Below are 24,535 nucleotides of genomic sequence, written 5' to 3'. Positions count from 1 at the left end.
AGCGTTAGTAAGATCGCTACTACAGGAGATTATAGGATAACAAGGATTATGAGTACAGCGAAAAAAAAAAGATTGGGCTAATCGCTACGAGGGGCTGCTTATATAGTTACTATGTTGTTTTATAAATACGTTTGTTAAATCCCAGATAAGTCCGGTCAGCTATCTCCTAGTGAGGCAAATCTTTGACGCTGTCGTGAAGAACGATTTTCATAGAAGAAGCTATTCGAGTTGCGGTTGACGAGATTAAGACGCGCCTTGTCGGTAGCTGTGCGACAGTTAAGAAGATAGCCATAGTCTTCAATTGCGCCTTATTTACGCTATTCTCAGACAGCTGTTATGCGTTGTATTATACATTTTCTGACAGAACTTGTTGGAAGTTTTTGAGTTACATAACAGCAATACTTGTTCGATTCGACATCTAAGCTGTTCTGCCTGCCCCTGCGCTGAGCCAAACAGGGTACGGTAACAGGTTTCACTTGGTTTTCGTTTTACGTTGGATTATCGGAGAAGTACTGGTTATTTTAAAGCCAATTGAAGCAAACTCCGTTTCAAATATCTCAAAATAATTCTACGAAACAAATTACGCTTCCTTCGATCAGTGGCCTTCTGTCACCTTTCCGGTAACAATACTACGTCCCATACTGTAGAACCTCCTTGGCTTCTGGGTGAAAAATTATCATAAATGATTTCGCCTTTATCCATTGGAATTAAATGAACATTATTAGGGAAGTTGAGCAGAAACTAAATGACCTGCGATACACAGTGGAAGTATTAAAATTAGTCAACTAAGGTTCGCTCAGTTTTCGTTGGGTAACTTAAGATCTATATGGTCTTGAATTGTCATGGTGATTCACTAAATTCAGTAGAGTTTCTCAGAGGTTAATCGTGATCATGTTGGCTTCTTGAAATCTTATAGAAATGTTTGATGATGCATGTTTAATTTTTTTACATGCAGCGACTGTATGAACTTTTTCAAGTAATTACTTAACCACTACGAGGTCATATCGAAATTATCCAGAATAAAAGCAATATAATCATCTTCATAATGATTATCTAGCCACTTATTCCGATCACGCATCTTGTATAGAATTTGTGCTTTTATCCTAATAAAATTGAGCGCATTTTTTTTTAGAAATTTCGGTTGTATAAACGCTGTGTCTTAAGTCTGGATGAAAGCATTCCTATAAGTTTAGCATATTTATTGCAGTCAAATTTCGGCTTTTAAATGACAATTCTGACCCGAAGCGGCCCAGAATTTGAGCCGTATGCGGCTTAAAAGTCAGAAGCTAGCTAATTAGGATAACAGCAACGCTTTTTTGGATAACGGGGCATATGATAATTGAGATCTTGAATACTCGAAGTGATAGTCTTTTAAAGCAAGCAGCAAAAGGGTTCCAAGCTACAAATAAGGGATAGAGAGGAAGGCCGTCAGAAGTGAGCAGGGTCAACTGTGTCCTAGAAGAAGGTGGAGGGCCAGTGGGGACAGTGGGCATAAGTGCGAAAAGGGAGCTTGATGGTAAATAGTGAGCTAAGGTGAAGGTAAGTGAAGATAACAAAGCCAGATGTAGCCGGAGAAGCGAATAAAGCGATACAGATAAAACACGGGAAATTTGAAATGAGACGTGTCGTTTGAAAAGACCTGGAATTGATAAGTTTTACAGCCGCGATGGGATTCTAAATCGCCAAACTAAAAATGAGAAGCAAATATCAGAATTTGAGAGGAAGATCAACTGACCTGAGTGAGCAATTATTATGGAGTTGTGAAGAAACATGGCAGCCTACATGTGAAAAGCGAGGTAGTACACTTTCATCACAGTTTTTGAATTGTTCCTTGTGTACTAACATTTTTACTGAGTAATTATCAAGGACAAGGTGCGTCGGGGTTTATTGTTACTTATTATTTGGTAATACTCCGTCACGTCCTAATAATATGCCTAGTGAAGTTAAGATCACTACAGAATGACTGCTTTTTGAATATTGAGACGGATTCATGTTGGATTGTCAAAAAATATGGAACGTTTCTCCAGCTAGGTAGTTGATAAGTCACATATCTCGAGTAATATATGGGTCGCTTCAAACTTTAGATTAGATAGAGTATTTTAAAGGCGGGTGAAATTTCTGAAAAGCATTGCTGCCTTTTATAGTTCTATTACGATACAAAACAAACGTTGCTCAAATCCAGAAAAACGTCTACTCCTTATTATCCTGATGCGTTACCGAAAGGAACGGTAAAACAATAGCTCTGTCGTTTTCACTCTGGAGAAAGACGCTTCTGGTAGTGGTACGGAAAATGTTGATGAAGTTAGTGCAATAGCCATTATATAGTCAAGCAAATAGGCAGTAATAAGGAAATTAGCTGCAATCGATATTTGACTGCCATACGAATTTGCGCAAACAAGTATACTCGGCCGCGTTCTCATCTGCGAAACTCTAGAGAAACGCAACACAATCGAGCCATTAGAGCTATCGGTCACGAGTGATTGATAGAAACAAAGAATAAATAAAGATGCGAACGTAGTCTGTAGCAAAACCCAAACTGACGCCAACGGAGGCAATGCTGTATTTTTTTGACTTTGGAATTGAAAAGAAATCGTACATTATGGGTTTCTGCCGGCGAGCAAAGCGATTGATTTAAATTTTTCTTGCAAATAGCTAATACGGGTACAACAAACCACTGAGCAAAAATCGACTGGAGGTGATGAGCAAAAAGGACGTCGTTTTTAACCATGATAATACAGCCAGACTACATACGTCTTTAGCTGTTCGGCAAAAATGAAAAAACTCAAAGAAGAAATTTTAATGGACCTGTCGTATAGCCAGGTCTTGCATCACCAGACCATTGTCTGCCTCAGTTTCTGCAGAACCTCCTTATGGTACTGATTTAATTTGGGTAGACGGGCGCACAAAATGAATCGTTAAAATTTCCTACCCAGAGGTCACAGAAGCTGCATAATAACTGGATTATGATGTCACCAAGGGTGGCAGAAAGTCATCGATCAAGATGGAGTATTTTAAGTTTAGTAATATTATTTCGAAATCAAAAAATAACTGCTTCAACTTTGGCTTGAAAAGGATTGACACTGTTTTTAACAACCCACTCTATTCCCTACAGTACCATAGAGTAAATACGTATTCCCGATTTCTATCTACTGCTTTGAGCTGAAAGAATTTTCAAACTAATTAAGTTAACTCTCCCACCCTTCTCCCTTAATCAAACCCATATAACATTATTCATTATCACAAATCACCGAATATTAGGTAGTTTAAACATGGATGCAGCGCTAGAAACAGGTGCTAACAAAGTAAAGTATTTTAGGTTAGATCATATAACAGCCGATGAGAGACGTGTCCTATTCACGGCTTCGACGGCCTCTTAGGCAAAATGAGAAGCAGTTGTCCTATTGTTATGAATATAAGTACTTTTCTCAACGTGACTCTTATATTGGCTCATAGACTATTATTTCCACTCAGTTCCGTAATATTACGTTCAATCGTTACGGCCAAAGCTTATTGTTAAACGGAGAAGGGCTAGCCAGAAGTTGTATACAATACAATAAAAAGAAAGAAAGAAAAAGCCTGCAGGACACACATTTTAACGCTATGAATAATTCATTTCAATGTCGTTTGTTGTTTACTATTACCATTATTGCTACTTCTGTTTTCAGCCTCTACCATCGGTATGGACTGCGAAACCGTCATATAGATGTCATAATTACACGCAAACGAAACTGCATTCGTTGTAGGCGTTAATTCATGATCTTGCTCAGTATAATTTCGGCAAAACGCTAAAATCTCTATATTTATGTAGTTGGAGTACCTTGCAGCCAACAAAAGATTCTACTATTCAAATGTTACTCTTAGATAGAAAGGTAGAAGCTCAATAATGGCGATAATCCTTTTATAGTCGCGTTCTTATTTTGCCGATCACATATAACGATATTCGCGGCATACACCGTCGCTGCTTGTTTCAGTAAAGAAACCGTTACATCACCTTAACACAACGGTAATGTTAGACGCGTCGTCAAAATCTGCACATACATATCTGTATGCAATGTGTGTCGATGTGATGTTAGCAGTCCTGTCCTTTTTGCAGATGGCTGACGGCTCAGACGGCTATCGTTTTTGGCGGCGTTGCCGCCTTTGCCAGTACTGCTATTGCTGCGAATTTCCGCCTGCGTTAGTACTAGAAGTACCGACGCAGTAAGTCAAAACATGGCTCCGAGCGAACTAGCTGTATCCCGCTATACGCACTGGTATCAGGAGGCCGTCAACGGTGTCCGACCGTATATACGTACTTACGTACTAGTAGGACGACGTTGTGGGCGCGAGCTTGCTGTTGACTGCCGTCTACCTAAGTCCGGCCATAGCGTTCGACTATTGGATTCCCAGGGCTGGTCCGCCTGGATGCAGGGGTGCAGACGTTTGGGAAAAACTTATCAGCGCACACCAGACTTCGCACTCGGATGCGCCCGATGTTCATCCCTTTACTTGGACCACCGGTGTTTTTTCTTTTCCCTGCAGATACACTCACACACAGAAGCACTTGTTCAGTCAGCACTCACTAGTTTGACGCCCTTCCGCCCTGTCTCTCTTCTCGATCCTTTTTCTCTCGTGAAGTCGCTTCTCAATCGCTTGCACGAGTTTCTCCCGGCTCACTAGCCTGGTGACGATCCTCCGACAACGGGAAAAGGCCGCTCCGACAGTGAATAATAGGTGCACGACCTACAGCATTCTCCGTCTGTTGCTTGCCCAATTCCCTTTTCTCTTTCTTTGTGCTCACCTTCTTGCCCCGCAAAAGTACAGAAGTGAGGCCGCGTTGTCTGGCATCTGCTGCAGTGCAAAAACTATAGGAAGGCAAGAGGAGTTTCGTCCCTAAGAGGACATACATCTGAAGCAAAATAGTTGTATGCCTCTTTTGGTCTGAGCCGGTGGAAACCGACAAAACTAGTCCTAGTACAACAGTTTGGCCGGCTTGCTGATTCTCACGATACGCAGATGTAACAGGTGAGCACTGCTCTTCACTTGCACGGAATCTACCGGCCCGGTTTTGCACCGTTCGACTCCATGGGAAAACAACTGAGAAAAAAAAACAGCTGTCTTTAGTTGCACATATCTGGTCAAGAAGAGGAGTTAAAGGGCGACCCAGTCTCTGGTTTTCCATGTCTCAGACGGTCGATTGCCGTCGAGATCTTGTGCAGATCAGAGTAAAAACTGAAGAGATTGGGGGTAGGCGGGGTCCGAGCATGGTGCATCCAGTGGGAAGAGCCAACTCCCAGTAACACGTTTGAGCGGGGCAGTCCACTTGTCCACAGTGTATGTCTAACACGCAGTTAAGCGCAGTAAAAATGAGGTGTTCTCACATAGTGCTGAAAGCTTATATACGTATGCCCGGATCTTATTTACATGTGTACATATACCATGCGCGTATTTGTTTTTATAAATAGTTAATTAACAATTAGCCTCCCTATTGGGCTCAGTTCTAACCCGGAAATTCTGTCGAAGAACTCTAAGGATTTCGGTCTACTTCTCTTTACTTTTACTTAGAAGATTCTTGAGTCCAAGTCAGCCTGATTACTATTTACAGTTCGTTGCCCTGTATAGCTCAAGCATACAAGAAGAAAAATGGCTAAGACAAACCTAACAAACAAAATCCTAAAAAGTCTGTTAATGCTTCCCCTACGACCCCAAGGTAAAGTTAGATTCACTCTCGAAAAGTAAAGCAACTAGCCGAAGGATTTATTTTTCTAGGGTCAGCTAAACATTAGGGCTCCTTCTCGATCTGTCCACCATGCCCCTGCTTTTTACCATTCGTCAGTCTAGCGAAATTCGCTTCCACATAACATCCAGGAAGCTGACCGACCCTATGCAAAGATAAAACGCAGTCGGTTCGAAACGTAGAACAAGTCAGAACATATAAAAATACTTTCGCATGTTGTGTTCGGTGCTGATATTATATACGGTTTCAATATGGAATATGTTCAATATGATCATTTTGGACGTCTCCAAAAAAGTATCACAGAAAAGTATTATTATTCCTCTTTAACTCGCACAGCTAATGTAAACCTATCAATTATACGTTGTTTTTTACTCGTCATGTTGAATTTCAGTTCACGCAGCTACGCAAGGAGGCGTCGGATGTTGATGCGGAGGCGTCCATTGTGTCTGCGGCACTCATGTGTTACTCGTGGGGTTGCCAAAAGGTACAATTCTTAGTACCTGATATGAAATAAAAAATATAGAATATAGGTAAATGAGAAACTAATCACGAGTTAAGTAGGGGTCGTACAAATTCTATGTCTATACCTATAATTCTATGCCATTTTAATTTGAAAAGCATTTTCTTCATTGCGAACGTTCAAATACAACCTTAACTTATTAATAGGTCGTAGAGCTAATGCGAGAGGTCGAGCCCTCGGGAGGAGCCGCGAGCGACGACCCTGAAGATGATTCGTCGACAGATGTCAGCGCCGGTTACCACTCTGATTCCGACTCGAATTGTACTCGTTCCAACTGTTTGCTCTACAGCGCGGCGCCACAGACAGCGAGCAGCGCAGGCTCAGGAAACCGCGGTACCACCCCTCACGGTATGTCAATTCCGCCCTTTGTCCAACACCCGTGAGTTATATCTACTTAAGATCCTTGTCATTACCATTTACGAGCGTGGCAAGCCACCAACAACCGCACTAAAATCAAATACAACAGGATGAACATTGATCCGATACACCGACAGATTTTCTTTTAATCTACAGAAATATAACACAAGGTTATTCATTAAAGACAGCGAATATATCTTGAGGAACGTATTTTGAGATACTTATTTCTGCATATTTTTTAGCGCTGTAAGGGATTTACTATAGAGAAAAGCAAGTTATCGTGAATGCATTTTGGAACTTAGGCGCGACAACCCGCGAACTGTAAATATTTAAGTCATTGCGTTATTTGTCAGGTTTGATAGTAAATTAATATTAACAGGCAACGGCACATAAATCGTAACTTTTTTTTATGCTTTATTTATAAGGCTGTACCGAAATAGACACAGATCTTTCAACAATTTTTTGTCGTAAACTGGAAGTGTCATTTTTGACAGTCATATTTATTCAACATAACGATTACTCAACGCGATTGGTGCTTCAATTCAAGTTGTAAACGGCTCGTTTTAAAAGTTCCTTTTGCAACTGCCTTTTCGATAAGAATACGAAGCGAACGTTATCAATCTGGGCTATTCGGCGGCCATAGGTTCTTGGTCTTGAATATGGTTTTATTCTCAAGCAGTCAACCCTGCACGAGCTGGCTTGTTGGAAGACCTATGGTCTACCTTCGGACATTGCAGCTGTACAAGGATGCACCCCACTTTGCAAAACAAGCGGATAATACGTTCGTTTTATTACAAGGACTAGGGTGGCATGACGAATTTTTCTATGGGCATCGTACATAGAACATGAACTTCGGCCGAAAATAGACTTTTCCCAACTATAGGCGCATACCATAGATCATGAGTAATAAATCATCTAGGGTTCATTTTTACATTGGAAATTTTTAAAAAAAATTGCTTATAGAAGATCGAAAACGACCTGCTGCTTTTTGAGAAAAAAACTGAGTAGTAAACAACACCGGTCGAGTCCTCCGGTTTTATTGTCCCCGGAAAGCATCCGCCAGACTTCTATGACATATAACATACGCCTGAGGTCTTAACACCTCACGCTCAGTCACATAAAATTTCTTTACATTAATAATTAGAAATGCACCTTCGGGCAGTAATGATTAATTTTGAGGCCCGCATTATCATTTCTTTGTTGTAGATTATATGTTGACCTGTACTGGAACATGCCCTTTTCCTTTTTCCGCAGCTTCGACACGGTGATCTGTCGATTTTGAGTGAACCAAAAGGGTTTGTGTAGAACGCAAAGATTGGATAACAGCTGATCTTCACCCCAATTTCAGAAATAACGTATGGTTGCTGTTCACAACGAATTTGCTGTTTGGTCGTGGAAAGAAATGGTTTTTGTGTGCTGTCAGAAGTAGCGGATGAACGCATGCCCGTTACCCCACTAAGTTTGTCCTAATTTAAGCGCCTCTCGTATATAGCCTTTGAAGATTTCTTGACAAGCGGCACGTATTAGTTTTCGAATAAACAGTCGTCTTAGAATCCAGCTTGTTTGTTTCACTTGCCTAGCATTGAGTCGATAATGCTACCGTTTTACTAGAAACAACACGCGAAAATCAGTGGCAGTAACATGTTTAAGTGTCAAAACTTTTCTATTGGCTTCTAGTATTGCAATCTGTTTGGCGCAGGGCAAAAATCTTCCAACACTAATGGCTACGCCAATGTTAGGACCCGTAACGGAGTGGGGATACCTTTCAATGTGTTAAGAGTTTCTGATTCAGTATCATTCCCCTTTGTCAAAGGCACAGCCCGATATGCTAATATTATAACGCAAATATCACTGGGTGTCAACTGGACATCAAATATACAACCTCATGGTTGGGTGTCAAGCGCTGCGTTATATTACCAGTGCAGATTTGAATTGACAACTCGTTTTGCTAAATTGCGATACATCATCAGTATCTGTCTTTATACCTATAAATGTTCATTTCCGCGGCATGATAACAGCTCTAAGTTAATTCCATCCGCGCAAGCCAGACTAGCTAGTCAATAGTTTCAGTGATCTTTGATTCCACTGCGTTTTTATATAAAGAGCATTTCTGATTCGGATTTTTTCCTCTTCACCTTCCGAGACAAGTACAATATTAGCGTTTTTTTTTTTGCCTTCCTTCAGAAGCACCCACAGACAAAATATTCGTATAGCCTGCGGATAGCGAAAACGCATGTGTCATTTTAGTTCATGAACAGGTCCTTAGTGTTAACGCTCCATGAAGCGTGTGAATTTGGTCCCACGATTGCGTTCGGCCCTCGTGCGCCTTACCGATAATCAATCAAGACTCTGATACGAGGAGTTCTATATCAATACTCCGGCCAGTAGTTCCCGTTTCTCGCTACCTGCGTTTCCGCCTCAGTCACGATGCAGCACTGAAAACTCAAGGTTGATCCTTGTGTTCCTTCTATGTTCGTTTCACGGCCTAAAGGCATCTAGGACCTCGTTCCGTTTCATAAGCACTTTAAGTTGGCACTGTCGATCCTCGCAGCAGCTGCCCGTTCGCTTTTTCCCCACAACCTTTACTTTACTCCTACTTGAACATTTTCAGTACTCACTCAGCAAAATTCGATGCTCCGGTGAGTGAAGTCCTTTAACTACTCACTTCTTTCTACGAGGTAGTTTCCAGGTTAGAACGGAAGCAGCGGTGACTTTCCATAGTTCGCTGTAGCCGATGCCAACAATCGAAGAAGAGTAAGTCACTTAGAACGAGCATGTTGGCAAGGGATGCATATACGGAGTATAAAAACAAGGAATAATGATAAGAGTATAAAAGAGATAATACTTACGACATTCAAATTTAGTTATATTATTGAATACATGAATATTGTTATGTTTGCTTGAAACGAAAGGGTCATGGCCTATCAACCACAGTAAAGACATAGTTCCACTGTGTCATAATACGTGTACGAATCCTTGCAGATGAATGAGTTAAGTTCATCGTATTCAAAATTGTCAAGATCATTGTATAAAGACAAATATCAGAAACTCAAAAACAATTTGTAAATAAAAAAATACGTTTCCCGCATATCCATGCGTGTATATCTATCTATTACCCCAATACACATCTATTCATATTGACACTTATATAGATTATTCCTGTCTGTTCTTGCTTGATTTTTATACAAACGCTTTTATGTGCAAAAAAATATATGTGCATTCACATATAGGTAGTTCTTTATAGACAGATATTATCACAGGGCTATCTGATACTAGTCGTCCCCGGTTAGGTTCGAGAAGCGACAAATTTAATAATGCCCTTGGGCTGGAGCGGCGATAGCTGCTTTGGCTGCAGGGGCGGCTAATGTCTTGGTGGCATATCCGTACGAATCAACGGAGGCACCCGTGACAGCGGGGGAGGCAACAGCCATCTTACTGATGAGCGCAGTATATGCTACCTGGTCATAAGTTGGTGCGTTGTGAGCATATCCGTATGAAGCTACACGAGCAGCAGTCGTTGCCTTGGCAACAGGCGTACCATGAGCATAGCCATACGCGGGGGTATGAGTAGCATAACTGTATGAAGCCACAGGGGCGGCGAAGCTGGTCCTGGTCAGGGGTGCAGGAAAAGCGGGAGTGCCATAACCGTCAGCCGGAGCGGCCAAGGCGGGAACTGCGTAGCTGGTGTAAGCGGTCTGCGCGGCGATGGTCGCCTTATCTGTGCTGGGAACAGCATGCGCGTATCCGTAAGCGGGGGCGGCGATAGCGCCTTTCGTGACAGGAGCAGTTTGTGTATATGCGCGTTGTTCGTATGTGACGGATTTAGCGATAGGGGCGTAGTTCGCTACGGAAGAGCGGGTAATAGCCGGAGCCGCAAATCCATAAACAGGGACAGCGGTTGCTGCCTTGGCAACAGGAGCGGCATGGGCATAATCGTAAGCTGGGGTAGGAAACGTCTTAGCAGCAGCAATGTACTCGTGCGAAGCAACCGGAACAGCAGCGACGGGGGCTGCTAAATGAGCAGCTCCATAGGCGGGAGCAGTAACAAGTCCTTCATAGGCAACGCCTCCGGCCTGGACGGCAGCGAACAAGAAGGCGACTACGACAAACTGGAAACAGAGAACAGATTAAAAATTGTCATTGAAAATATAGAAACACACCCTTGAAATTGAGGATCAGCTTTTTAAGGTACGTGGTACACAAGACAGCTGCGGTACTGTTTTGAAACTGGGGCAAAACTAGCTAGCCCAGAGCAGACCGTATCACGTGCAATGTAGAGAAGAACTACGCGGTACGAGCGAAGCTAAATAAAGGCGGAAGCGTTTTTGTGCAACGAGGCATTTTTGCATGTATCTGTATACAGGGTGGATTACGTTTCTAGATAGCTAGTTAGTCTGACAGAAGGTGGCGTTTGCATAGGAAGAAGGTTGAGGGAACTAAAGATAAGAGACGATGCAAACTCGCTCTTCCTTGTCGCTGGTCTTGAAACTATTGCTGTAACCGATCTCTTGAAAAGAATATCATCGTAGATTATAATATGAGCAGAAATATGGAAAAAGAATAAGGTATAAACGCTAAGAATCTAATGCTTGCGCAAGCGATTAATTAGGCGTCGAAAACAGAAACTACAGTCTGAGAACACCCAACGGGGAGCAAACGTTCAAAGTACGGTTTAGGTTAGTACTATTATATCTGCCGAGAGATAAACACTTGTAAGTTTTCATTCCTTTAAACCCACCAATAGTGTTAAAATAGGAAACACAAGCGAAAATACCGTCGTTGAAGGTTAGGGAAAACACATGGCCCGAAAGGAAAGCCAGTGTGTCCTTGAGAGACCCACTGGACTAGAATCAGCGGAATGAGTTGCTAAAGGTTTACCACTTCGTATTGTACATATCCAGTCAGTACGTCATGCACATTAGAGTTGTACACATCGCTCTATCATAGTTAGGTTGTTTAACGGGGGCCATAGGGGGCATGGCCAGTTCAAAAAAACAGAAAGTCGATCTGCACTCAGCGTACTTACAGCGGTCATGGCTGTACTTATCTCTTACTCTATGAATTCGCTTCTCTTGCTTGTTAACTGATTACTATGGCTACTAAAGCTGTCGTTTTGTTGACGTGTCGACCTGCGACCAACAACTTGTGTCCCGCGGTCAGATGATAGGGGCCCTAAATAGGAAAAACAACCGGCCCCTCGCCCTCCGCCCACGGGCTATGCGAGTATCGCCTTACGCATATCCACTTACTCGCCTCCGCCACAGAAGGAATCAATGTAACAAAGAAATGTGCGGGAAGTGTTGGCCGCTGGCAAACGCGTCGCTGTTCTTAGTACACGCTCTGTGTGGATCAGTGCACACTCCCATGATAAACAACTCTACTACCCCGCACAAATTGTGCAGGACAGGCTACCGCAGTCAAACAGCCGACAATTCAAATTAGGGATTATATATTTATCCATATAAATATTTTTGCGCATTAAACAAACGATCGAGCCTTTCCAATCGTTACCCGCTAGTTTACTTTCACCGCTGGTAATTGGTTTATCATCGATAGCTTACGTGCATCGATTTTTTTGCATTAACTTAGCAAAAATAATGTATAGAAACATTTATTTATTTATTATTTTTCCATAAAAATTCGAAATTTCACAGAAAGATGCCGTAAGAAAGAATTTAATTCTTAGATGGGCATGCACTAATCATTTTTTATATCTATAATGAACTTCACTCAGAGTTTGGAATCGAAAGAAAATAATTATAACCACTACAAGCCGTGTTAGGCAATGACAGCGTCCTAAATAGAGCAGCCGTAGATGGACGTGAAATTCCCAGGGAAAATTTCGTGCAATTAAGAGAAGTCAAGCTCGACAAGTAGCCGCTCACCTTTATGTCCTGCCTACAGTTACAAACTTGGGAAGTTTGCATCCTAAGTCTCTTGTGAATACAATGTTTAGTCATTTGTGTAAAGCGGTTTCAAGCAGCTACAGGGTTGAATTCGCGCACGAACCTTATTTTTATATACCGTATAAAGGCACATATAGCATGTGTCTGCATGACTGTACGTAAATCTCTTGAGACCACTTCGAGAGAATAGCCTTTCTACTTACTGAATTAGAAGATGACAATCTAGAAATGGCACGAGACAATAAGATGGGTGTACGCCCAAAAACGGCGTGATTTAGTAATTTGTCGAAGACATTTGTTGGATCTTGTGAGTAATAGGAGCAGATTTTAACCCAATGAGGTTAATTTACAGTCTACAAATTAACCTTGCCTCAGGGAATCCTGCCTGAAGCTAACTCAGCATCCAGTGCGCGAAAGCACTCCGGTAAGGCTAGCACCAGCGGAGTCCATTGTCGTGCAATGACTGCACGGTCTCTTACTGCAACGAGTGTTAATAAAGGTAAAACTAACAAGATCGTCTTCAGGAGAAATCGGTCGCCCGAGTGTCCAGTACAAACTGAATGGTTATATATGTACTCATCAAATTGAATCATATATTGCTACATATTGTTAGATAAAGCGTCTGTGTGCGCGCAGCAACAATTGTCAACCACTTGACTGTGAATAGGCAAGATACAGTTGACGCTACTGCTGTTTGAGACGGACGCTTTACACCCCCTAAATAAGCTCGGAAAACTTCCTAGACAAAACACTATTTTTGGGTGATGATTGCGACCGTCAATAATCTCGACTTGTCGACTCGTCACAAATTGAATGAACTAGAACGACGGCGGGTCCGGTTAGTTCTGTGAAGTCAACCGTTTTTAAAAGCACCTCAGCCAATGTCGTCGGGCTGAAGGCAGCCAATCAGTCGAGCACAACAGATGTGCACAATATCGTGCGTACCGAACACAGTAGCGACTACTATTCTATCTGTTTAATATCAGAGACTATACATCGGTTGACCTCTGATAAAGTGATAAGACAAAATATCGAAGTATGCCAAGTTAATGAATCATATATTACGTCTATGTATCGCATACAAACGTCTCGTTCGATACACGCGATTGATATCCAGTAGCACCGGGCGAATGAACTAAACCTATTGGGTCGGAATGATTTGTTTGGAGGTGCCGGGGGGAAACATTGTAACGGTTATTGTGATAACGTGACTCACAATTGGTCCGTTATCTTCTTTCTGTTCAGGCTAGAAGTACCAGGGTTACTACTATCCGCATGGCAGTAATAATAACAATATGGCCTAAAGGTGCAAAACGACATCTGATTGGCCTGAAATGCTGCTATTAGGATTACTGTTTTGATGGCAGTTGACATATGTGCATATTGTGATCCGTTTATATAACAGCAGCTCAAAATTCGTTTCCCTCACCAATGATTTAAGCTGTTTAGATGCTGGATAAATAAACCGTCGTCTGGTAGTCTTCATTGCGGCTTTCGTTAGCCGGAAAGAAAAGGCACCCATCGATCTTCGGGCCAGTGACTCTAGCGAACATTTGCTATGTCTCAATGACCATTTGGATAGAAGCATATTTTTTACTCCTTATCGAATAAATACCATGGACAGAACCGTATCGCACAGATAAACAAATTATAAACTCAACACAATCTTGTTTCGATCATTATGACTATTACTGTAATTAGAATATACATATTGTATTGTATTGGCTGACTTTATAATGACTCAGTTTCGTATTGCCTCGGATGCGGTAGAACGAATGCCACCGGAGCTATCATGTAGGGCTGCATGCAGGCATATTTGTATTGGTTGTAATTGGTTCTGACGCAGAAATAAGCCCATTCTGACAGAAAGCTGCGATGAACTTGTACAAAAGTGCGATATTTCCAAGTACAGGTACATTTTTAGAAGCTTTTCATTTACGCGACGCTTGTAACCCACAAACTCGTATCTTCAAACTTAGCTGTTTATTAATGAAGCGGGTGATGTTTCCAGTTGTGCATAACTTCCAAGCCAATCAACTTCGAATGTCACCTGTATACTAGTACTTATGAGGTCTTTGGTACATTCTTTATTCAGGCATTACGTATTTGTCTAATTGAAATTCAACTGGGATTTCGTAAACAAAACTATGCGCTTCTTTTACTTCCATATTACGTATTTCCAGACCTGACAATATGTTACTAGTATGAAACGCAACTTCGTGTATAGCTAAATCGAAGACTTTTTCAATCTCGGCTGCCGAATCTAACAACTGTCGCCCGAGGTTTAGCTGGTAAGGCTTTCGTAGTGCCACAGCTCAGCAAGATCTTGAATTCGGTAATTCTATTTGGCTCTCATCTAAATCAATAAGGCTTCTTTTCGTTCCATGCGCTTTCCTGAAATGTTTGATGGTCATCGCCGTTCGATTTCATCGGCTATATCGTTACGTTTCTAACAAATGAATCTACGACCAAGCCACGCACTGGGGTTGGATCTAGAAAAAAATACGACGATTGGTACAACCGCGCCTGAATATGAACGACAACGAAACGCTTGTCAAACCACTGTAATTCGTTACTTTGCCGGGACGAATCTAAGAGACGCTTTCGGTCAACGGTGGCCCAATCTTATTCGATAAGCCGTCGTCTTAAGCTGCAAATTAATAACTTCGACCAAAGCATCATAAAAGAACTAAAGCCATTCCGTTGAACTAGGCAAGCCTTCGACAGTTCATGCTATGGGCACTTAGAAAACAAATAAAATATGACCTTACCTCATCATGCGTACGACCACACATTACAATCGTTATCAGGTACAAGCGCAACAAACATCGCTACCTAGCTAGGTAGCGATGTTTTGTTGCGCTTTCGTTTGATGAGGGAATAGTAGAAGACCCAGGCGTCGGTAACAACGCACATTTCTAGCGTTCAGTTACTGTTTTTACCGTTACGGCGACTACTACCAGAGCCTACGGTCGAAGCAATGCGACCGAACGCTGCAGTATTTTACGACAAATAACATATAACACGGCCGGCCGACGCTACATTGAGACACAAGGCGCGACGTAGGTAGACAACGTCTGTTCGGTTATTACTCGTGAAAGATCTGAACCGATCAAAGTGAAATGATTATACTGGACGAAACGCAACGCCTCTAGATATCCGTCACCGGAAGCTGACTGCAATTTGGTGACACGGGCCATATCGCCCAACACAACCTCCTCCCAAATCTCCGTCAGGTCCTTCTCCTCCCGCGCGACTGCGGACGATAACACGAACACCGCCTAGTCCTGCTGTTGCTCCTACAATTGAAATAAAAAAAGGTTATGAAGGCCGATACATGTGTTCACCGTTGTCATTATTCCCAGGATGACTTTTTTCATTGATCATTATTAGTGAACTTTGAGCCGATGAAGCTACAGTTGCCGTCATTAGAAATGGATTAAAGAAGATCAATATGCGGTAGTGGAGCTTGTCGGATTATACGATATCCCAGCTGAGACAAATATGGCAAGGTATGGACTTCGCGTTTTGCTTTCCATATTTTCGTTTTCGATTACATTTTACGATATTAATATTCAGCTGATTTATATGCTTAGATTTTGTCAAAAATTGCAACTCACTCAACAAGAAGCTACATATAGCTATCAGCAGTGATACGGATCAGGCTAAACGCGATACGCCTCCTATAGCCGGAAAATTGCTGGCATCGAAGGGAGCGCAGAAACACAACGAAGATGCACGGAGTGACCACACCAACAAACGAATCGATGCCACCCCTCATATCACTTAGTCCTGTTCACTGTGAGAAATTGGTTTAAACGGTGGCAAATTTATTCTGGTATTTCTACGTCGATATGGATGACCTTTCTTTTTGAGCATTCTTCATTAAAGTTCATGATTGAGGGAACGTTGCTCAAACGATGATCAAAGCTATGGTTTAAGGATCGTGTGTTTCGACAACTGACTGACTATATGTAGTGTCTAAGATATGCAGTTGGATACTGGACGCTAGAGACGCCACAGTGGGTCTCATTGTCAAACGACACGATTGATGTCCTGCCTTTATTGCTTGTAGTTATCACACTGTACAGATCAGCGAGACTGTATAATAAAAGTTACGTCGAGTGGCCTATCAATAAGTTGCCAGATGAGCAATTAGTTTCATGGTTATTGTTATTGTTGTTACCACCATGCTTGTACGATCCGGTTTGGGTATTGGTTTTCCAGCTCGCTAGCAATGGCTAAACTGCTTGTCACATGGTCGCGAAAAGGAGAGCCGTTACGAATGGTCTGTTACAATATGTCTATTGAATCTGAATAGAATTGAACGTTTGTTTCCTATTTGTTTGTTTCTTGTTTTCTAAAGTGTGTTCCATACAAGTTTCCTCCTAAGATTGAGCGTTTTTTTAATTGTGTGTATTCACGCGTATTGGATTTACACATATGTATGCTAGAGCAGCAGCAGCAGCCATGAGCGTCAGCTAAAGTAATTACACTGAAAAAGCAGCCATCTTTAATATAGGTTCGTCAGAAACGTTTTCCGTTTGCGGTCCTGTGTAGTCATCAGCCGAAATAATTGGGCATCATTGTTGTAAGATATAAGAAAACTACTATAGGGGCATTATATCGAGCGCTTGTTATTTTAGAGGTGTCCCTATGCTGCGGTGAGATCTGCTGCCTTGCCAACGACGCTGACAGCTCTGCAGCGGCCAAATAATAACAACCTTAGCAAATGCAGCAATAGCAGCTGGAGGACCAATGAAGCCAAAGGCGTCCAAGTGGGTCAGTAAAGCTGCTGCTGGTGATACCGGTTCTATTAGCGTCGTGGTAGCCGCCGCTTTCTGTAATCTGTCAAAGCAACAACTACATACAAATGTATGTACGTACGTATGTATGTATGTAGCTGGTCGGCTGGCTACACTTGTCGGTGTCATTTCGGTTAGTCGACCTTCCTGCGGAAAAACGCGGTCCTGTTTCAGCTTATTACCAATAAGATAATCATGTATACATTTACCCTCAGTAATGTGCTATCCATTGCTATCTACCTATTTTTGTTAGTCCATTAGAGTTGAGTTTGCTCAATTTCGATTGCTGTTACTCTGGCATACAATGACGTACCAACCATTCATTCTCATGCGGCAATTCCTAGCTCAAATCTGAACAAAATCTGCCCACTAGTTCAGTACCCGTAGGACGACACTTCGGTCCTATAGTACAATGTCATTCGATTAGGACAAATGTGTTCTTTAAACTGACGCCATTGTAGTGTGTTACAGCGTCAAACTTTTTCATCGCTCAAACCCACCCAGTCTCTATAATCGCTACGGTGTTATCGCTATTACTGATAGGATCGTTGGCAAACGTTTAGCGAGCGCCAGTGCTCACTGATTTAGTCGAGCTTATGGTGACATCTTACATCGTCCTAACGACAACTAGACACCGCTAAAAACCTACATAGGATTCGGCCTATCTAGAAGCCTTGCTAACGATTTAGTTTCGCGTTTGACAATCCGACGGGCAGACGTTAAGTAAATATCCGGACTGACGTAACAATCAAAAACATAAGGACAGGTGGCGATTTCTCTCCCTGCAATGTAGGATTTTTCCAAAGTTCTAACACGGTGGTGGAGATAGATACAGATGCTTGTACATTTGTGTAGGTATAGATACGTAGACGGATGAAATCGATAGGTTTGCATTGTTGCCTTTGTTTTTTTTCACCCATTTTTAGCTACGTCACTTGCAAGGACCTTGTCTACATGACACTGCCGTAGTTAGTAACACCTAGGAGGATTTCTAATTATAGAATACATCTCACTATTGTCATATCGGTGTCGTCGGAAATTAGCTCAACTTAAGACACCAACTGTAACAAGTGCTATAAATAAGGCGTCAAAAACCAATGTGAGGTAAATTATTAGCGAAACCCTCATAGCGCATCGCTATCGTAACTACTACTATGGGTTTATGTGCGGACAGGCGGAGAGATAAAGTATCCGGGAGACGATTCAAATAACAAATAGCGTACGAAGGTTTGTTTGGAATTGTCTAATCTCCTACAAAGGCTCCTTATGACGATAGCCCGTTATAGAACCTGGTAGCAGCTGTTGTCCTCTCCGGGAAAGAATCAAACAAGGCATACGAAGCCAGCTGTCCATCAGATATTCATCGTCGACGATTGGCCGAAACTTATTATGTCGGTTTTTTTTATCGGGAACTCAGCTCGTGAAGCAGAGGCGAATAATGATTTCTTACATTACAGCAAAAGTGTCTTGTAATTGTCGATTTGGAAAAGGAATTTATTTAAGCTACGCATGACTGTTCGGTCAAGTCTTCATATAATTTTCTCTTATAACGAGCGAAGGCATTTAATATCATTATTATTACCCTTAATTGAAACACCTACGTTTTTATTGTTATATTATTAAACGTCGGATATTCTAGCTATCTACGTGCTGCTAACCTGCTATACGTTATGGAACGCAGCTTTGAGATTTTCCGCTAAGTAACTGCACGTTTCGACGCTTGAAAGCTGCTTGAGCTAGGCAAGAATACAACAGAGGAGGCCGACCGCTGAACTTTGGCGCTACCAATAGAACGTTCCTACCAGATCCGTTACACACCGTACAAAAGAACGCTTATTAAAAAGCTTTCGGCAGACTTCTCAAGCGAGTCCGTGGGGACACAACGCTGATGGCAGCCGCTTGGAGTGCAGCGAGCGGTGTCTACGCAGCAAGTTGTGGCAATTGTTTAGTGTAGACCGAACAGGGGTAACGGGCAACTCACAAACGATGGAAAGGTTTAGAAGCGTTGTATGGAGGTAGCCTGGTTATCGTGGAAATGCACACGGCCCCCAGAGAAAACGAAAGCTACGCCTATTGCCAGCGAACCGACATCGCTTTGCCCTATGCGGGCTTGGCTGGACCGTAACTTGTGAGCCCCCTGCCACCTCCCTTGGCCTTTTTCACCCTTCTAACTACATCAGCCACACGATACTCTAGACAGCCTTTAGTGCTCAACACTACTAGCTAAATCCGCTAGTTGTAGTAGTGGATGTAGTCCGTTTGAAATGATGCCCCACAGCTGCTCCGGATGTAAAGCTCCAAGTATTCAATGCTAACAGTAATAAGGGCACTGACGCGAATCTGTCCTGCTCGCCTACAGGCCAACTTCAGTGGACGGGCGCAAAGGTTCTGTTGTTTCTAGGAAAAGGAGTTCGTCGGTGCATCAGTGTTGTATATTAGTCGTTGTAGATGTATGTGCGTATGTGGGTCTGTCTTATACAGTAATAAAAAACGGGCCGATTTAGGTGACCTAAACAACGCGGCTATACTAAATATGTCGCTTAATAGGCACATAAGCGGGCGCGATCAGGTCAAGCCAGTTCAAACAAACGAAGGATATTATAGACTCAGAACTATAAATATGTCACTATAAACAAACTTGTAGCTCTATCCAAGTGAAATCGTAATATTATTACTAATGGATCCGTAATATTATTAGAGGTGATTATGAAGTAAGCTTCACCATTTTTATGAACGTTGCGTGAAGAGCGGTGCATTAGAGAGTGAACGGGACTATAGCGAAGTATTTGGTCCTAAACATTTCATTGATTATTAGTCGCTATAGCATGGAGCGATCTACTTCACAACGTTACCGCGTAACTCCTACAGAACCTACCTATTTCCTTTAGGTCATCTAAACTATACTTCAAATATTTATATTCTGTTTATAATTTATTATTCTCCCACGAATAGTTCCGAGACATTTTTATCTTATTCTTTTGTTAAGATCTTATTATAGTATTGATGATTATTTTTACCATCAGAACGCTTTTCGTATCACGGAAGCTAAGATGAAACATTCGAGAATAGACGTATTATAAACTGGGGTAAAGTACCGCCTTGGGGTTGTTCTGAAAGGTAATAGTTACATTTTAGTTTACCGGAAAGCATATTGAAATACCAATTACCTCCGCAAAGATTACAAAGAAAGTATGATCTACAAACGTTAATTAGTCCGAGTATAAAAGCTGGAACGATTAGCTTCCAATTTTCAAGGTCAGATCAGGCCTTTCTATATAGTAGGAAGGATGTTCTTGTTCTAGAATCAAAGGGTAACAAGGAGCAAGAAGAGATCGCGGCGTCCCTTGGGAGAGTAACCAAAAATGGAAAAGAAAAAATAAGAACGAATTTAAGCTAATGATGGAGAAAAAAAGTCAGCTTCATTTCTGTTTTTTAGCGGAGATGTTGAACAGTAAGAGCTATTTCCGAGCTATTTTATTTTCCCGCGGGAAACATCTCAGCTAGTTTTCACGTCAGTTGCCCCTGTCATCGCCCAAGTCTTCTTGTGGTCAGACAATTTATCCTTCCTTCTCGGGAAAAGTCTTATCCTAAAGCCGCCAAACAGTCCCCATGCCGGCTAACTTCCCCTTGGGGTTTTTCTATATGCGCCTCTATAATATTAATAATTAACCGCATACCGGGAAAGACCACACTTTCAAAAAAACATATTAGCGGTTGTTGACACTGACCGAGCTGAAGTACCGGCCATATTCTGTCAATGTTTTAGTGTGACCGAGGTTGGGCGCCAGTGGTAGTCGGTACCAGGAGACTGGTGACTGAAAGTGACTGTCGTGATGACCGTTTCATGAAGCAAATCGACGTTTAGATTTGCTATTAGTCTTTTATTTTTGAGACACGAATGACGAACAGACGTAGTAGGACCCATGGGAAAAGAACCAAAGGCTGGCTTCTATTTGCATATACCTATTAATGACTGAAGCCAGACAAAGAGAACGGACACTTTGGTTCACATATTGTTTGTTAGGTCGCGGCCATTTAATAAAATTACTCCATTTTAGACATATTTACAATTACTGGAAAAAATACACCCTGATAAAATTTCCATTGGTGTAGAGCGAGTGCAAACAATGATGCGGTGTAACAATATTGATATAGAAATAATCAAGTTTCGAAAAGCCAACTTTTTCTGTGCGAGGATAATGTCCAAAAATTCTAAATGTCTAGAAGAAGCGAACGTTCTTCAATCCATATCTAACGTCTTCTGATCCCTATACCGATCTTCATTGTTATACAAAAATATCTATATAACATTACCAGTTAAAGCCTATTAGATATTACCTATTCAAGCCGATAAGTAGAGCGCACGGTTCACACACACACGTAACAAAACGCGTAATAGCTATTACCTTCTGTTAATGAATATCAGGGTCGATTTATTTGTATGATTAAGACCTCTATAGCCTGCTAGAGCTTTGTAAGTACTATGCAAAGCCACTGACCACCTATACAGAGCCGATCGTGTTGTTGATACGCTTAACAACGAATAGAAGAGTGTACAGGGCTTCGATAAAGGTCAATGTATAGATCTAACCCTATGCTGCTGCTGCTGTGCCAGCCGGCGTACATTGTACCAATCTGTCTGATGGCTTCTATTCTAATTGTCGTTCGTGTATCACATCGAACGATTGTCGTGATGATGATAGCTAAAAACAAACTGACAAACATAGTTGAAATCGTCGTCATTACGAATAGCATTACTCAGTGTACCTGTGGATCAGTGGAAGAAATAAAACTTTATTTTTTCATAGCGGCCATTCGAGCATTGTTGTTTTTTGTACACACGTAACAGCATATATTGAAAGCGATCGAGGCTTTCTGTTGTGGATCGCCTCGTTGTCAAAAGTACGATGGGTGCGAAGCACCCCCCTCGATCTGTCGAATGTAGAGCATGACACACATAACAACAACAAATTACAGCAAACTACGCCGAAGTTAAAACAAACCAAGCAGACAGTTTAGCGGAAAGGTACTAAATCTACCACAGTAACGATACAACGACCAAGGGCCTCCTTTGTGATTTTACGATTTTCATATCCTGGCTGATATGGCTGTTTTAATGGTGAATGGCTGACTAGCAGACAGAAGGTAACGGCCCCTTACACCTAGCTAGTCGCCGGTAACAGCCCAGCTTAAACGGACGGCCGGTTGGCTGGCCTGAACGTAGGCCGTCATCAAATGATGTCTGTTAAAGTCAACTAGAATCAGATCGAACGCTAAAAATTTGGACCATCCGAATGTTGACGGTATTGACAAAAACGATACAAAATTCGCTCGGTATTCCGATACGGAAGTATGGACGTTCACTATGTATGAATCACTCGGACATTTTCCGCCTTTGATAAAATAATTAAACGTTTTTGTTCATTCGTCGCGTGGCAAAATACCAGCCTCATTAAGGCCACAATGCTTTGCTGTGACGGCAGAAGCAAACTATGACGCGTATCGGTCGAAAGTTTATTGCCGCCCTGTACGAGATTCGGTGAATAGCGATAAAATTTTTTTGAAAAGACGTTTTATTTAAAACAAGGCCGTGTTTTTTTTTAGTGAGATGGATAATGTTCATACCTTGCATTTTATAACAAACAGCCATAGTTTGCCGCGTTGTGAGTGCGTGAGCTGTACATTGTAGGTCCGCTCTTTGCTACTTTGTCACTATAAGGATCTGGACAACGGCAGCTCGTCGGATTCGATCACTTACGATAAAGGAATTGGACCAATTGTTTACAGATTGTCTCCCTGAAAGCCTTGCAAATCACAAACGTAGTAAAAAGTATTTGTGATGCGTATTTCTCCGTGACACAAAACGCGCTTGTAATCCACTTGCCTAGGTTTATTTATTCGATCAGAACAGTTATAGGGATTGCTTATGAGTTTACAGGACATAGAACTAATCCATTCTACACATTTATCCTTAAGGCCTGATCAGAGTTTAAAGGCAAAGGAAAATTAGAAAAACGAAATTGTACTTAATGGGCTCGGATTTTTTCGAACACATGCCCTAACTAACAGCTAAGGGTCCTTAACTCGATCCTCATTCAAAACATGACCATATAGCCTGAGGGAAACAATTATGATTCTCTAAAAACACAAATTTAAAAATACACCGATTGCAAATATTATTTGCGGAGTATGGTGTTTTTAACTGATGTTTAAACGACGCTTCAACGTGTATTTATAAATTCCTTTTATAGCCTCATATGATCGTTTCTCGCACTATCTGTAAGGCCGCCTTCTCTATGAATTATGGGAAGAACGCATGAAATAGGATTTTCAACGTTGAATACGAACAGATTATTCTCGCTGCTTATAATGAACTAAAAACAAGTCTACTAAAAATAGATAACCTTCCTTCATATCGCCTGTGTGCTGCGCTAAGGCCTTTCGACAATAAGGTTCCACAGCCGTCACGGTTTTCAAGTAAAAAACGTTCGTCCCCCGATCTTTTATTCGCAAAATATTCACTTCTGTCAATTATGCTTCCTAAGGGCAATTAAATTAAGAAGCCGTTAGAGTACACAGCAACCGAACTCTTGGTACTCCTGGCATTTGGTTACCAACAAGTGCATAAAGACCTGATGTCTCGACGAAAAATGCCCAGTCATCCACTCAAATAGCGGTATTGTTCGTGCCGCCTGCCCTGCTGGATTCTCTGTTCCCGATAAGGAGTCGCCCATAACTTTATGCTGCCTTACGATTCTCCTCTATAGACTACTGAGGATTGCAGAAGGGAAACGTAAGAAGCTACTATAGCCTAAAACAGTACTTGTATCAGTATAGCTTGACGCTGCTGAAGAACGTAATTACTCTGCCGCGGGCAGAGAAAATGCTAGTCGACATCTTGAACCCGCGTGCGTGCATGCATTACTTGATTATGTCGTGACTGCGTCAAGCAGGAGAAAGGACACAGATCTACAAGCCCTGTTAGCTACCGTTAATGTATGTAGTAGATTCAACAACTGGAAGCATTGTGCTGATCTCTTCGGGATGGGATGGGGTGTGGACGGACGGGGGGCAGAATAGAGCTATGCAGCCTTTCAGGTGACGCGTTCTATTACGGAGAATTTTTCTCGACTGCGAATTTACATAATGGGTAGTGTCTTATATATAGATACTTTGAGGGCATTAAGAAAAAGAAGGCTTCCCATTAACAATGTCTATATCTGTATACTTT

At 41.9% G+C, this 24,535-nt stretch overlaps 2 protein-coding genes across 13 annotated transcripts in view; one reads left to right on the top strand and one right to left on the bottom strand.

Annotated features, from left to right (window-relative positions):
* Positions 1 to 24,535, top strand: part of LOC111250596 (uncharacterized) — a 250,814-nt gene that overhangs the window by 199,508 nt on the left and 26,771 nt on the right. For both annotated transcript variants that reach the window (XM_022805990.2, XM_022805991.2), the window contains exons 4-5: positions 6,108 to 6,200; positions 6,383 to 6,584. In XM_022805990.2, coding sequence (XP_022661725.1) covers positions 6,108 to 6,200; positions 6,383 to 6,584 — 295 coding nt within the window. The remainder of the gene's footprint in view (positions 1 to 6,107; positions 6,201 to 6,382; positions 6,585 to 24,535) is intronic.
* Positions 1 to 24,535, bottom strand: part of LOC111250597 (uncharacterized) — a 42,217-nt gene that overhangs the window by 1,375 nt on the left and 16,307 nt on the right. For 6 of the 11 annotated variants that reach the window (XM_086990671.1, XM_086990673.1, XM_086990674.1 and 3 more), the window contains 3 exons: positions 16,120 to 16,298; positions 15,271 to 15,798; positions 6,984 to 10,702 (listed from right to left, as the gene is read on the bottom strand). The exons of 1 other annotated variant lie outside the window; for it this stretch is intronic. In XM_086990671.1, the coding sequence (XP_086846797.1) occupies positions 9,902 to 10,702; positions 15,271 to 15,294 (825 nt within the window). In that variant the 5' untranslated portion in view covers positions 15,295 to 15,798; positions 16,120 to 16,298 and the 3' untranslated portion in view covers positions 6,984 to 9,901. Of the gene's footprint in view, positions 1 to 6,983; positions 10,703 to 11,619; positions 13,374 to 15,270; positions 15,799 to 16,119; positions 16,299 to 24,535 lie in introns of those variants that run through there. 4 more of the 11 variants (XM_022805993.2, XR_015328814.1, XR_015328817.1 and 1 more) reach the window with 4 other exon arrangements.

This window comes from Varroa destructor, unplaced genomic scaffold, assembly GCF_002443255.2.
Source record: "Varroa destructor unplaced genomic scaffold, Vdes_3.0 BEIS01000005.1, whole genome shotgun sequence".
NCBI lineage: Eukaryota > Metazoa > Arthropoda > Arachnida > Mesostigmata > Varroidae > Varroa > Varroa destructor.
The sequence above is the reverse complement of the archived record's forward strand: the minus strand, read 5'-3'. Positions and strand labels throughout refer to the sequence as shown.